Consider the following 15688-nt stretch of genomic DNA (forward strand, 5'->3'; position numbering starts at 1 on the left):
GAAATAAAGGAAGGAGGGATTTGAGAGCAGCAGGTTTGTACACAGAATATGTTTTTCTCTGTGGTGACAGGCTTCCTGTGTGACGATAGGTGGGTGCCCCGGTCTGTGTCCCAGCCCCATAGCTGTGCCATGGGGTTCGGGGCAGCTCCCAGCCTCTCACATGCGTAAAGAATCCTGTCCCTACCTGTGCGGCTCTGGGGGTCGGCTGGGGGAGCAGGGCTCTAAACACTTCTTGCCCTGGAAGACTGGCAAGTAATTATTATGAGAAAATCTGAACTCTTTAGTTAAAATGTATTTGAGAGCAAAAACATTGCTACAGAGTTGCAGGTGGCTACCCTTTAAATTCTCCGAAAGCTTAACAGTGTCTCGCTGAAGGATGCTCCAAGGCTGGTGTTCCAAGTTTGCACTCTTCTTTTATCTGCTCATTACTGGTTCTACAGTTGGATTTTTCCCATATTATTCCTAGATCTTTGTATTTGGTGGAATCTGAGCCTATAACCTGACCACAGAATTATAGATGTTAAATTTTCAACTGAATAAACTTGATTTTTTGGCACAGATTAATACTCGTAGCTTTTGTCTGTATTTAGTGAGCTAGTTTTACCTACATACTGTCTATTTCTGGCACAGAAGGTCAGAGCCTGGCAATCCCATATCAGTCTGCCTTGACCCTTTTTCTCTTGCATGTAAGCACAGTGAGCGTTATGGTGTCTAAGTGAAGTTCATATGGCAGGCAGCTCCCACGTAGGGTGCAGTGTCACTAAAAATATGTCTTGGGAATGCTCATTGGAGTGGCTACCTGCGCACTAATTTTCTACGTGCTGTGCAACGTTCCCTCGAAAGAGACCTGATTTTTCTTTCATTAGTAGTTCACAGTGTATACCTAATAACATTGTTTCCTGTAACTCTTTTAGGTGATTGTCAAGAGGCAGATCAGCTTTTTAATTACTGAATGAAGTCTTTGAAACCTTGTAGAATTATTCTGTTAAATTGTATGTAGAAAATGAGAAGGCTGTAGCTTCTGAAGTACAGCTTCTGTGCTTGTATCCAGGAGCAGCAGTCTTACATGGTGTATCGGTAAACTTCTCTCTTTCAGGCCACTGTCATGAGAAAAATCCAGATGGCAGGCATGACAAGGAGAAATACTTTGATGACCACGATGAGTCAGTTACAGCAGTGGCAGAAGGACACTCTGAGGGAGGTACAGAAAATCCAGAAGTCCTTACTCAGAGTTCAGCAAGGGATCCCTCCTTCTTGAGACTGGAAAGTAAGTCAGCCTTACAAAATCAGTGTTGGCAAATGAATCGGTTTCTAGATTTTTCAGAAGAGCTGTCTTCCTCCAAGAAGCTACACTTTCGCCCCTCTGTCTGTGAAGTGACAAGTAACCCTTAAAACCAGTTTCATTCTGTTTGCTGTTCTTCTTCTCCAAGTCTAATGTCAAAATGCATTAAATCAAAAAATGAGATCAAGGTTTAGATGCTTTTCAAGCTAAAGGATGTGGTTTCTTGCAAGACTCTACAAACACGTTGGTTGTACCTCAGTGAATTCTGTATCAGCTGTGCCAGACAGAAGGGAAGAAAAACAGTGTCTATGGTTAAGGTGCAGAGCACTTTATTCAGTGTTTAATGCACATATGTAGAGAAAAGACACCACCTGTTTACTCCCTCAAACAGGCAGAATTCCGGTTTGGAAAGGAGACTGATGAAAGTGGTCTAGAGGTGTTGACTTTTGAAGCAACAGTTGATGCTTCTTTGCAGTGGGGAAGTCTGCATTCTCCAGTCCCCCACTCCATTTGCAGCATGCAGTGAGTAGTCAGTGATATTGGTTTGTGCAAGTGGAAAAGTCAGGTTACAGAAAAAAGATCCTTTTTGTACAATTTGTGGAAGCAGCAGGAAGATAATTTTTGAAGTTTTTATGGTATTCCCTCTTAGACACAGTCACTGCAGAAAGCAACGGTTCAGAAGGAATGGAGGGGTTAGAAGATGATCAGATGTCTGAAGAAATGCTGGCTTTGGTGGATGAGTTTGAAAACTCTTGGCCTCAGGAAGCTTTTGAAGGGGCACTCGAGGTAAAAGGTCATCGGATGGACTTGCAGGGAATCCGGGTCCTAAAGAAGGGATCTCAGGATGGACTGGCTAGCTCCTGTTTTGGGGACTGTGGTGATGATGATGAAGCTGAATGGGTAAGTTTGGACGAGTTTGTTTAAGTCTTGTACCAACTTACTATTGTGGAGGAGGGAAAGATGAGGACAGTTCAGGGGTCTGAACTGGAATATGTATAGGAACTTCCCCTTTGGGTCTAAAAGAGCTGGTTCATGGCTTATGTGTAATGGACAAGTAGTTTCAATCCATCTTCTAAAGGAAAGGCTTCCACATCACTAAAACTGACATCATTTAGTCTGGAGAAAAGGAAGCTGAGGGAAGACCTTATTGCTCTCTAGAACTACCTGAAAGGAGGTTGTAGCAAGGTGGGTGTCGGTCTCTTCTCCCAAGTAACAAGTGATCAGATGAGAGGAAATGGCCTCAAGTTGCACCAGGGGAGGTTTAGATTGGATATTAGGAAAAATTTCTTCACTGAAAGGGTTATCAAGCATTGGAACAGGCTGTCCAGGGAAGCGATTGAGTCACCATCCCTGGAGGTAGATGTGGCACTTAAGGACATGGTTTAGTGGTGGAGTTGGCAGTGTTAGGTTTACGGTTGGATTCAATGATCTTAAAGGTCTTTTCCAAGCTAAATGATTCTATGATCATAAGTCTTGATTATCAGCAGCAAGAGCTGAATAGTGTTGAATGAAGTGTTGAATGATGCTGGGTGCCTTCAAACTTCTTGCTCACAGTTACAAAGGAGAAAAGTTTCTAACCAAAAGTTCCAGTTGGCATGAAAACAATGAAATATCTGTTGTCATCATGTTACAAACAAAATATATAATGAAAAATGCCTTTTAGTTCTCTAGCAGTTAAATTGGTTTTCTCTTATGTTGGAGATTGAAGTTGTGTACTTTGTTTGCATAGTGTGATGCAGTGAAAGTGAGCAGGCTTAGAGAATGGGTTGAGATGGGAAGGGAGGGAGAGAGAGAGAAAGTTCTCATCTGTATCATCTTTGAAATTGAGCCTTTGGGCTAAAAGAAGTAGTGTATTGGAGCTGATAACGTTCGTGGTGTTTCTTACTGTTAACCTTGCCAATACTGTTCTTTTCGTAGATCACTTTTCAGGTCAAACGTTTAAAAAAACCAAAAGCTGAAAGCTTGGATCTCCAGGAGCCAGTTGGGAGAAACAGGGAAGAAGGGACTAATGGAGAAAATGCAAACTTTTACCAAACTGCCCTAGAGATCAGTGGACCAAAGATACCTTCTCCTGGACCAATAGGTAACCTGCTGCTTCTCAGAGAAAGCAAGTCATCTGCAGCTTTTGTATTGCTCTGGTTTATTTCTTTGCAGCTTTTATATTACACTGGTTTATTATCATAAATATGTGTCACAAAGACTACATAATGACATATGCCTTCTAGATGAGTACGAAATCTCTGCCATCTGCACCTTCATCATGAAGTGCAGCATAACTTTAACTGCTGAATGAAAACTTTCTAGTTAATTCCCAGAACTTCTGGGGATGAGGTGGTAAGAGTGGAGAATGAAAGAGGTAGATATTGTGAGTAGAAGTAGTAAAAGAGAGAGGGGAGTTTAATGATCTTTTTCTTAAACTAACTTCTCTGCCCATTCAGTTTTAATCAGATGAGAGATACCCTTTTCGGGGACAAATGCAGGATGAGAGCTTGAACTGGTTACTGACTAAGCATAAGACACACAACTCAAAAACAAAAGGCAGAAAACTTGGTCTAATAAAAAAAAAATAATTTTTAAAAAGTATTCTGCTGTAATTGGTTTGGTGATATTATAAGAGAAAAAGAGACTGTCTTCCAGAAGACTGGAGTTACAGAAGAGTAAAGTTTTGCACCAACATAGATGAGGCAGTTGGAGAGGGAGGTGGAGTTTTTGCTAGTTGAGTAACAGGAATTGGAGAGTGGTCTATTATTATGGTGCAAGCTAGTTCCACCGGTGCGTTCAGATGGACAGAAACCATCAGCACATGATTGCTTGGGATGAAGTTTAGAGCTGCTGGCACCTAATGATGTCAAAGAAGAGAACCAAAGTAATTGGCCCCCATACTTTTTGTCTTACCTTGATTTCAGTGGAGGTAAAATCTTTACGTCACAGGGCTGATGTGTAAGCAAAGATGGGTTCTCCAATACATTTTAGTCCTTGACAATTTGATGACCTAGAAAGTGATTTCACACTTTCAAGGCTTTTACATTAAATCTTTAACAAGCTCCTTTTTTAGCAACTGACAAATGTAAGTTACTGAATTAAATATTTAAATGGGGGGAGGGATTACATGAAAACAGGCTATCATTTATGAGCACACACCTGTCCTTTCCTTCATGTATTTTCTCTCCCCCGAGCTACTTTTGTGGTTTTATTACATAGCATCCCTCAGTTGTAAAGTAGTTACCTTTCTAACACTCCTGTGAGGCAGGGTCCGCTGACATCCTCTTTACAAGAACTAAATCATCAAAAGTTTAAGTAACATATTGGAGGTCACCTGGGGAGGGAAATGATGCTAGCTGTCCTGTGTTTGACTGCCTCTCAGACTACTGACCTTGCTATCTTTTACCATTCATGCAAGTAAGAACTTAGTCAGATAGTTCACAGTGGTGGTGATGAGAACTGATCACTCCCCTCTGAAGTTTCTCAGTGTTTCTTGAAGTTAATTTTCCTTTAATCAGAATACTTTACAAAAGACATGGTATTACAGACTTCATTATTTTGCAAAATTGTGGTGAAGTATTTTACTATATCTTCGATGGGAAATAGGATTTGCATCCAAATGGGCAAAATTTCAGGTAACTAGAAATAAATACTGAAATACTGCCTACGTAGCTGGTGCGATAGACTGGCACATTGTTAAACTTGGATTTCCACTGTGCAAATTTATGGCTACAATGAATTCTTGTTATGTTCCAAACAGTTTGGATGTTTCTGATATGAGAGGAAAATGTTTCCTAACAGTTAACACGAGCTGGATTCCTAGGACTTGGTACAGTATCCACCAAATGTAAGGGAAAGATTTCAGTAGGCTTTGGTTCAAATGTGAAGATCAGGTTCTTGTTTCTCCCAGTGATCTGTTTGTTAACATAAAGCAAGTTATTTAACCCTTCCCTTCCTCGGTTAACTTCTCTGCAAAATGGGAGGGCTGAAATGTAATTGCTTAATAGTTTCAGAAATGTTGCTATCTTGAGTGTAAGAATGCAGTAAAAGCCACTGTCTGTCTTAATATTCATTTAAAAGAAACGGCAGTATTTTTCACCTAGGATTGTCAGAAGATGGAGCAATCAACTTTTATTAGTTTTTACTGTAGCTGTAGAACATAAATGATGACTCACTTATGAACTTTCTTTAAGGACATTTAAGTAGAGACATTACCTGTAAACAAGAGTGGCAATTGTTCTTAATGTGTAGCTATTGAAAAAGTGTAATGAAACAGGTTTTAAAACTCCACCTCCTAATCTGTCTTGTGTAGGATCCAGTTCTGTCTTTGGATCCCACAAGTTCCATTCATTCCATTTAGGTTCAGGAATGTTCTTAAACAAATCTGGCTGCAGGACCATGACTTTTATAACATAGGGAATGTATCCACTGGTATAAAGTGTTTTGTAAATCATTGTACTGAAGTAGAAAGTCTTTCTGCTTCCAGACAGTTTTTTGTTTTTTGGTTTTTTTTTCTTTCTCAAGGAAAAAGGCGTGACTATCGCAGCCTTGGCTGGCCAAGTCCTGATGAATGCCTGAAACTCCGTAGGGTAGAGCTTACAACTGTAGCCAGCACATGGCTTGCTGTTTCTGCTAAAAACATTGAGTAAGTATATGAACCTTAAATAAGTTACTCACACAAAGCAAGACAGTTACATGACCTTCAGTGTGCATAAACTGAAGATTTTAGTATTCTTTAAGAAAGAACTGCCAGGATTTCAAAGAAGTTTGAAAACATTATGTGGTATTTCATCAATAGACTTGCAAAGAAAAGTGCAAGTGCAGACAGAAAATCCAGTTTCTCTTGCTTCTTGAGTTACTCAAATGAGATTCTGCCAGGTTCTGGGCAGTTTACACTCACTAGAGAACTTTGTAATGACTATTCTGTTTTCTTCTCCTAACTGATTCAACTTGTTTTATGACCTTTGTAGCATTACAGAACACATTGATTTTGCCACACAGCTGCAAGAACCAGCCATGGAGCCCCTTTGTAACCCAAATCTACCAGCCAGTATGCATACTTTGGACCACCTGCAAGGTGTCTCTAGTCGGGCCAGCTTGCATTACACTGGAGAAAGTCAACTGAAAGAGGTATGCCAGAGTTGAAGGCTGTCACACAAAAATGGCCATACCATGCCAGATTCAAGGCACATTTAGCTTAGTGAGTGAATGCCTGGATAAAACTGTAAGAACAATGCAAGCTGAAAGTGGTATTTTACCAGAATGTTTTCCCAGCCATCTACGATCTGGCCTGAGGGAAATCCTAAAACACCATTAGTGTCTTCGTATTTATAGCTCTTGATGGATGAATCAGTGAAAGAAAAGTCCAACTGAGCATACATAAACTTCTACCATTCTTAGTATTCAGTGCCATGGAGTTACAACACTGTGTGATGATACAGATAGTTTTAACTCCAGATAGACAGTGATGTTTAGGTTGGAACAGGTTACAGCATTTGTAAAAGGCTGGGGACAAAAGCAGCCAACAAGTGAGGGATGTCTTTTGCCAGGTTCCAGCATCTAAGCACTTGTTCTTCCTCTTCCACAGGTGCTACAGAATCTTGGCAAAGACCAGTACTCACCACAGGCATTAGAACAAGTTGGTACTCGAATAGCCAAAGCTTTGGAAAAGGTATGTGTAAATGAGAAAAATGAGAAGTCTGGGCTTCCTGCTCATGACTGACGTAGTGGTCAATTCAGTCTCGAACCGTTTGACATCCCAGTCAAGGAAAGTATTAATACTTGGACTACGGATTTGTGTCTATTCAGCATCTGTGATGCCCTCACAGGTATTTTGTTGAGCTGTATCCTGTGCTTACACTGTCAAGTGTCTTTCATATCTCTTTACTAAAACCTAAGCTTGTCAAATTTTACACTGTTTCCAGCCTGGTAGTGAGCAGTGTTGCTGGTTGTTGATATATATATTAAACTATTTCAACAGTTCTCAGCCCTCCTCTTTTTTTTTGTGCTACATTGACTTGGAGCTTATGGAAAGTTGAGTTAAGCCATGGCTCAACTCTCCAGTCATGTTCCTGGCATGCAACAGTCAGACAGCTGACAGGCAGGGGCTTCCTCTCTTCTCTGCCTACTTCCTTGTACCTTATGCAGTGCTGGGCTGAAGTATCAGATGCATTTAGGCAGAGGTATAGCACCATGTGCAAGGCTGCACCTCCTGTTCTCCCCAGAGAAAGCCAAGCTTCCTAGCTAGATTAAGGCTGCTGAGGACCTCCAGTGAGCATAAACACCCCACCAGCGAGGAGGCTGAGGGTGCACAAGAAGTTGGGAGGGGACACAGCCAAGACAGCTGACCCCAGCTGACCAAAGGGATATTCCATACCATATGACGTCAAGCTCAGTATATAAACTGGGGGAAGAAGAAGGAAGCGGGGGATGTTCGGAGTGATGGCATTTTTCTTCCCAAAGGACCTAAGCTGAGGACCTCAGCTGAGGTCCTTAGGAGGAGATGATTAGAGACGTAATTTTCCCAGGATCTACGAGGTAGATAAGGATGCAGGGATTGTTGTTACATGTTTGCAGCTAGTGGGGAGGATATCCCAAACAGCTATAGAAAAGAGGGCTCAGCCAAAACAGTTTGATGCCCCTAGCCTATTCTACTGAAAGCCATCTGAGGAACTTAACTATGCTTTGAAATAAAAGCCAATATAGCTTTGTCATTCCCAGAAAGTAAAGATGTCACTCTTATGCTCAGACTTAGTTTCTTTTCACTTTAGATGTATACTAACTTTTTCTCTTACATGCTACGGTTCCCCCTGCAGTCAGCAAGCTTTATCCAAATGAGCTGAAAATGTAGTGCTGAGACCAGAAACAGAATTCTCAGTAAGGCTAGCTGTGTTGGAAATAAAATGCAGTTCTTCTGTCTACCAGTCTCATTCAGTATTCACAAGAGCTAATCAAACAAATCAAGATGGCTACTTATCTAATTGCATATGAGCATAAACATTCATTTGCTGTATCTGAGTCCACAGAATTCAAGCTCACATTATTTTCCTTTCTAACATGTGACATGGGAGTCAGCCAGCTAGAGGCACCAAACTTGATCAGCTAGACCTGTCAGGCTTCTGCTCTGAGCTGCATCCCAGAGCATCCCTTCTCTTCCCAGTGACTACAGACAGCCTGCAAGTCCAATCAGCTACCTTAGCTAAATTTTTTGCTTTATGTTGGTGTGCTGGTTTTGGCTGGGGTAGAGTTAATTTTCTTAGCTAGAGCTAATTTTCGTAGCTAGTGTGGGGCTATGTTTTGGATTTGTGCTGGAAACAGTGTTGATAACACAGGGATGTTTTAGTTACTGCTGAGCAGTGCTTACACAGAGTCAAGGCCTTTTCTGCCTCTCACACCACCCCACCAGCGAGGAGGCTGGGAGTGCACAAGAAGCTGGGAGGGGACACAGCTGGGACAGCTGACCCCAACTGACCAAAGGGATATCCCATACCATGTGACATCATGCTTAGTATATAAAGTGGGGGAAGAAGAAGGAAGGGGGGATGTTTGGAGCGATGGCATTTGTCTTCCCAAGTAACTGTTATGCATGATGGAGCCCTGCTTTCCTGGAGGTGGCTGAACACCTGCCTGCTGATGGGAAGTAGTGAATGAATTCCTTGCTTTGCTTTCCTCGCGTGCGTGGCTTTTGCTTTCCCTATTAAACTGTCTTTATCTCAACCCATGAGTTTTCTCACTTCTTACTCTTCTGATTCTCTCCCCCATCCCACTGAGGGGGGCAGTGAGCGAGGGGCTGTGTGGGGCTTAGTTGCCGGCTGGGATTAAACCATAACAGTTGGGTAATGTTTATACACATCTAGATGCTCAGCATCAGACAGCTGGTTAGAAGCTGTTGTGGCTGCTGAAACTGTTGTTGCTGTTTTAAAGCTATTTAGCTGCTATTGCTTTCTTAAGAAAATGATGTTGCATTTGGAATTTGTGTTTCATTTGGCAATCTCATTTACCTGGCTATTGCATATATGTTGTTAGATAAGAAACTTTTTGCTGCTTTGAAATAGTTTAATGCTATTTTTAACTGTGACACCCTCTAACTCAATATATCAAATAAATTGGAAGACTGAAAGACAGTAAGACTGTTCACTACAAGTGTTTACATGACTGGTTTTTGTGTTGTTCTTTTGCCAGAATCAGACTTCATGGGTCCTCTCTAGCATGGCAGCTCTTTACTGGAGGGTGAAAGGCCAAGGAAAGAAGGCAATTGATTGCTTACGACATGCATTGCACTACGCACCCCATCACATGAAGGTGTGTACATATGTGCCCACTAATCAGATGAAATAAAGTTTAGCTTGTCACAATAGAGCTTTAACACAGACTATTTATTGTTAAGGCCAACACTGTGTATCAAGTGTCTGTAATGTCTTAGATATTAGCTAGTTGTGCTGAAACCTCAAGATTTTCACCACCTGTTTAGCATGGACTGTCTCTTTTTAAAAAATAATAATAAAAAAATGACAACTGCGAAAGAGGTTCAGTGGAATTTTCCTGCAGTGGGTTTGACACCTCTCTGGGCAATGCAGGCTTGAACTTCCCCCTGTTATGTAGAACTTTAAATCTTCATCAGCCTTTGTCTGGACAAGTCTTCTAACCTAAGATGTGGGGCGTATATTTTCTGGTTGTATTTTTAAAAAGGGGAGTGGATCTTCTGGTTGTGCTTTTAAAGAGGGAAGGAGGTGGATATCTAAATGAAGAACTTAAATGCTTACATTTTAAGTGTTTGGGCTATGAATCTCAGCTGGACACTAGTGCCTGACTTTGTGCAGCAGTTCTGTGCTTTACTCCAGAAAAGGCAGTACTTTGGACATAATCTTCTGTTTAGTGTTTCAGTTTACTAAAGTGCTTTGTACCCTTCACCTTGCCACATGGTATGCTGAGCATTATAATGTCTTTTCTTATACACCAAGATCCGCCTTGCAAACTGATAAAAGCAATATAGTCTCCTCACTCAACATTGCAGATTTCACTTTGGGCAACACTCTGAGCAACAAACTGTCCAGCACTGCAAAATGTATACTCCTATTTGAATCTTGGTCTTAAAATCCTTCTCTGAAAATCGAGAGACAAAGTAGTTTACACTCTCAGGATATTATTAGCAGGATTTAGCCATTAACAGTAGAAATGCCTCAACTCAGAAATGCACATCCTGTGTATCTGTCCCCTATAATTCTGTCTCTTTGCACTTGTCCTTTTAAAACAAGGTTGGAACCAAGATCTAACGCAACAAGTTCTTGCTGATTTTCCTGTCTTTCTATGTAACTGAGAATGGTTCCTCAGAAATGGTGTCCTTAACTGTGTGACTTGTAAGGGTCAGAGTATAGATTGGAAACTATAATTTGGCAAGATTATGGTGTAGTAGAGCTGTTTTCTAGAAACGTGATATAATGTTGCTTGGGACTGGCTGACTCTCCGAATTTGTGCCTTGTTTTTATCCTCCATACTGAAGCAGCCTTCAGAGAAAACTGTGGGTCTTGTTTGTAAAGATACAGCTGATGCTTGAACTCAGTGACAGTTAGCACTGAATGAACAGCTATTTAATATTTTTTTTTATCCTTCTCTTTGGTTTTATGCACTCTCACTACTTTCTCTTGCTTTTTCTCATGTAAATAAAAGGTAATTCATTTTCCTGTGGGCTTCTTCTGTGATTCTGACTTCCATAATATCTGCTTCGCAAACATGAATGACTTATCCACCAAAGATACTCCTTGCTTTGTAGAGGTCAAGGAGGCAGGGATCAAATACATCCAAAATTTTTTATTGTCCTGTCGAGGGCACCTAAGACTTGCTACTAAGCAGTATTTTGTCCTTTGAAGGTGTGAAGCCCAGCTCCCAGAGAGTCTGTTATGGCTGTCAGGGCTCAACAGTTTTGTCAGTCAGACAAGGTCACAGTCTGGAAATCCAGGAAATATAAAACATACCATCAGTGACTAGCTGAGAAAATTTTATTTATAGCTGTTATCCAGCATCATACAGGAATTCTGTGGCAGAGACAGGATAAAAAACAGTGCATCAGTTGCACTAATGGTGAGACCCTTTTTTCACCTTTCCTGCTGTCCCTTTTTATTCATATTCCTTCCCCTTTTATGCAAGAGCTGAAGGAGGGTGGTCAAACAAACAGCTTTTCTTGTCTCTGAGAACGCATCTCATCTTTGGGGAGAAAACTAGTGTAAGAGCATCAGAAAAATAAAGGTACATACTAGGACACTTAAGTGAGTTAATTTTTTAGTTGTTTCTCTATGCAACAGTAGTGTTTGTTACTACTGTGAGCAGATGTGTGTATGTGACGGTTTTTTGTTTATAACTCAGGTCCAAATGTCCTTTTATAGTAAAATAGGTCTGACTCATCACTTTGAAAGTCACCGGATAGTGGAGTGGGCCGTAACCAAGTGAGAGTGGCCAGGTGGTGGAGTCTTCTGTTTGTCTTGCTGATCCTGAGACAGTTTCAGTGGGAAGAACCTCACTGTTTATCGCTTGCTCTTCTCTTCCAGGATGTACCACTAATAAGCCTAGCAAACATCTTCCACAACGCAAAACTCTGGAATGATGCCATCATTGTGGCTACCATGGCAGTGGAAATAGCGCCGCACTTTGTGGTTAATCATTTCACGCTGGCAAATGTCTACGTAGCAATGGTGAGTGTGCTGGCACCCAGTTATGTGTTGTCTTTGGTACAGAGTGTGTGTGTGTGTATACATATATATATATATATATATATATATGTATATATATATATAAAATCTTATTCCTACAAATAATTTTGGAGGAGCAGCATTCAAGAAATTTGGGGTAGGATCAACAAGAAAGAATACTTTTTGAATGCCAAAACTCTTATTACTCATTTTACTCTCATTACTCATTTAGTACGTGAAGGCCAACATTTTTATAAGCTGGCTTCAGAATGCTGTCTGCAAAGCTTTGTTAAGACAGTAGCAAACAATTGACAATTTTGGTTGGCTGCCCATCTAAACACAGAATATTTTTATAATACTGCAAAATGAATGATAAATTGGGTCTCTATCCTGAAGAGCTGAGCTTAGTAAAACCCAGTTCACAGTTGTGATGAACAAACACAAGGGAAGTTGAATTTCAATATCTGGATTATCAACACCCAAAATAATTCACAGATTGAACTCAAATTTCTTCTTACTATATATTCTAAACTGCAATCTGTTCTAATCTATATATTCTAATCTGCAATTCAGCTTTCACTGCTTACTCTGAACACAAAATGTTCATTCCTTTTATCTTACTAATGCTGTATTGGTTCCTGTGTGTTTCATCCTTATCTTTAACAGGGCCAGTATATTTGAAGGGTAAAAGAGGCACCATTAAACTGAGACGTAGTTGATATATATGTCTGTGTCAAAAGTATTTTCAGTTACACATGTTCTTATGTATCCCTGCCAGTTTTCAGCACTTGTCATAGATTTGTCCTTAATGTTTTGCTCCTGCGGTTGAGGGGATCACTGAGATAACAGGGCAAGTTGAGCAGGTAATCATGTATTATGGCTATCAGGGTTGAGAAGAGTTGAAATGCACAGTACTGTCAAACACACAATGGAAACAAACTGAAGAAAGGCATGACTTTGTTCTATTAAGGTAGTACTTCTGACAGTTGTTTGAAAGAAATGAAGTAGAATTTTGATGCTTGAGTTGCCAATGTCTTTTTAAAGTAAGCACAGTGCCTAAAGATAACTTCATTCTCCCTGGATCTGAGAGATATCTCAATGAAACCCTATATTCATTATATGAAACGACCGTAGCAACAGGACAAAATGCATCTTCTGGATTAAATTATACTAACATAAAGACAAATTAGTTTATTTACATCATATTTAACCTGCTGTATTTGAGAGCTGACTCTGACCAATGGGTTGTAGAAGATGTCATGCTAATTAATAGTGTAGCATTATAGAGGCCAAGGTTCCTTTATTTGCAAAACTTTTCAGTAAGTTGCCTTACAAAAGGGAAACAGTTGGCCATGTTAAGGAGTAAGAACTTTGGCAGTGTTAAGTGACTGAAAAACCCAGAATGTTTTGGGTCTTTTCCCCTCTTGTTTTTCTTCTAATACACTACTGGATGTTGGCGTGCTTTCCTAGTTAATGAAAAAGCAGAGTGGCACAGGTAATTAGATTTCAGCTGTATAAAAACAGGTGTTATTTCAGCATGAATGCTTCTTACTACCATTCTGAAGTCCAGCTTATCAATTGAAATTGTCTAGCTACTGTGTGCTCTTAAAGTTTTGTTTCGTGGTTGTTTTTTTTTTCACTTTGAGTAATCTTTTAAAAGTGATTTCAAGTTGTTTCTAAAGGTGTTGGCTTTTCAGCAGAGTTGATGTTTTTGCATTGTCCAAGATTTTAAAGCTTTGACCTATGTCAATTCTGACTGAAACCTGTTTTTAAAAGTTACTTCTACAGCAAGAATGCCAAGATCCACTATTAAAAGGAAAAGACGAGAACATTGGTCAATAATGCTCAGCAGTGATTTGACTCCCTTCCATGAAGCATGCAGAATTGGATCATTAGCCCAAGAAAATATCAGTTATTTGGGGGAGGGGGGAAAAAAAATCCTAAACCACAAGGATTGGTTCAGTTTCTTTTGTGCATACCATACCACTCAACTACTTAGGACAGGAAAGACATAGAAAATGTGTTTACTGGTTTTTAGAATCTGACTCTTTGCAATTTTCTTTCTTTCTTTGCAGGAAGAGTTTGAAAAGGCGATGAAATGGTATGAGTCAACACTAAAACTTCAGCCGGAGTTTGCCCCAGCAAAGAATCGAATCCGCACCATTCAGTGTCATTTACTTATGAAAAAAGAGCGACGGTCTCCTTAGAGATCAGCATCTTTCTCTTTTTTTAAAAATGTCATTATTCTCTATTCTGCTTTTAAGTGTGCTAAGATAAAGTGATGAATCAAAATTTTTAACAAGACTTTTAAAAAGAGATGGGATTTGGATCAAGGGTTCTTTTATTTTTTTTCTCAAATATAGGAGCATCTTTGGAAAAATATATTTCACAGACCATAATTTTAAAACATCCATGTAAATATTAAACCAAGAAACTTCCATGAGTCCACCTGTACCAGGACCCAGGCACTGTTAGTTTTTCCTTAATGCTCAGATTGGCATCAGCATCCAAAATAACTTGCTTCATGTCTTACGATCTAAGTCAATGGAAATGCAAAGCACACACCCATACCAAATAGTAAGAAGAGATAATCAGCAATTCACCCATGTGAAACTCATGCTTTGTCCAGTCTTGTTCACTCCATACCACATTACCTGCTTTTTTGGAAGGAGAGGGACAGGATTTTAAATGTTTATAAAAAACATTAGGAACAGCAAGCACTTTGGAATTGTTTATTTCTGTTGGGGGATGAGGAGGAAATGAGGAGGAGGGAACAGCAGGACACTAAAGTTAAAGTGGTTTTTAATCTTACTTGCAGAAAAAAATATTGCTAAAAATCCCAATAAGGTGTTTTATATTTGTCTGTATATTCATAGGCCTCTGCCTCCCTGAATGGTTGATTTACTAATTCTTTGTTCACTGTATTTTTAGCCATTTCAGAATAAGGTGCAAGTTTATGCTTGCTCTGAGCCATACTTTCAGCTGCCAAGGAGGAGGGGGGAGGCAGTGTCAAGGTATCATCAGCAACTAAGTCAGGTGGAAGATTTCCAAATCAGTTCTCTCTTTGGTTGGTGGAGGACATGATTCTCCAGACATCATTGTTGAATCAACAAGGGCACATATTTGAAATAAAATAAATTGTTTATGAACAAAACACAGCTTCTCCTCTAATCTTTGTGTCATGCGCCATTTGCAGGAGTCTAGGCTTGGGGAGCCTACAGCCTTGCCTCAGGAGCAGAGAGAGCTGGGAGGCAGGAAAACCTCTTAACACTCCTGATTAGACAATGATTTTGTGCGTATCCATGGAAAATTCCCTGCACTTCTGTGCCTTTACCGTGGCAGAAGGGAATAAGGGAAAGTTAAGTGAATCAGCTGTGTGCCATGTAAGCTACTTTCCAGCTTTTAGTATTAAACATACTGCTTAGTGATTCTTTTTAAAGAACTAACAAAGTTTATGAACTTACTCTTTTTTTTTTTCCAATCTTTTTCGTCTTTCAGTGATGCAAATTAAGAGCAAGTATGGCAGTGGTGGAAACTGACATCGACGTAATTTTTTTAATACTGTAACTTTTTACTTCATAAAAGAATCCCTGAATATTTTTATATATAATTGAAGATGAGCAGTTCTAATGCAAATTTTACCTCTGTTTTACTGCAAGTAATTTTTGTTCATCTGGAAGGTCTGACAGTGGTATGAGCAAGTGCTACTGTTGGGTAGAGTTTTATTAAAAATGGGTGAATG

The 15688-nt window shown here is 40.0% G+C and overlaps 1 protein-coding gene across 2 annotated transcripts in view; it reads left to right on the forward strand.

Annotated features, from left to right (window-relative positions):
- TTC17 (tetratricopeptide repeat domain 17) overlaps window positions 1-15092 on the forward strand; it is a 62876-nt gene extending 47784 nt beyond the window's left edge. For both annotated transcript variants that reach the window (XM_072863770.1, XM_072863769.1), the window contains 9 exons: window positions 1097-1267; window positions 1932-2182; window positions 3200-3365; window positions 5789-5909; window positions 6235-6394; window positions 6852-6935; window positions 9446-9565; window positions 11806-11949; window positions 14022-15092. In XM_072863770.1, the coding sequence (XP_072719871.1) occupies window positions 1097-1267; window positions 1932-2182; window positions 3200-3365; window positions 5789-5909; window positions 6235-6394; window positions 6852-6935; window positions 9446-9565; window positions 11806-11949; window positions 14022-14153 (1349 nt within the window). In that variant the 3' untranslated portion in view covers window positions 14154-15092. The remainder of the gene's footprint in view (window positions 1-1096; window positions 1268-1931; window positions 2183-3199; window positions 3366-5788; window positions 5910-6234; window positions 6395-6851; window positions 6936-9445; window positions 9566-11805; window positions 11950-14021) is intronic.
- Window positions 15093-15688: the final 596 nt, after the last annotated feature.

This window comes from Ciconia boyciana, chromosome 6 (assembly GCF_034638445.1).
Source record: "Ciconia boyciana chromosome 6, ASM3463844v1, whole genome shotgun sequence".
NCBI lineage: Eukaryota > Metazoa > Chordata > Aves > Ciconiiformes > Ciconiidae > Ciconia > Ciconia boyciana.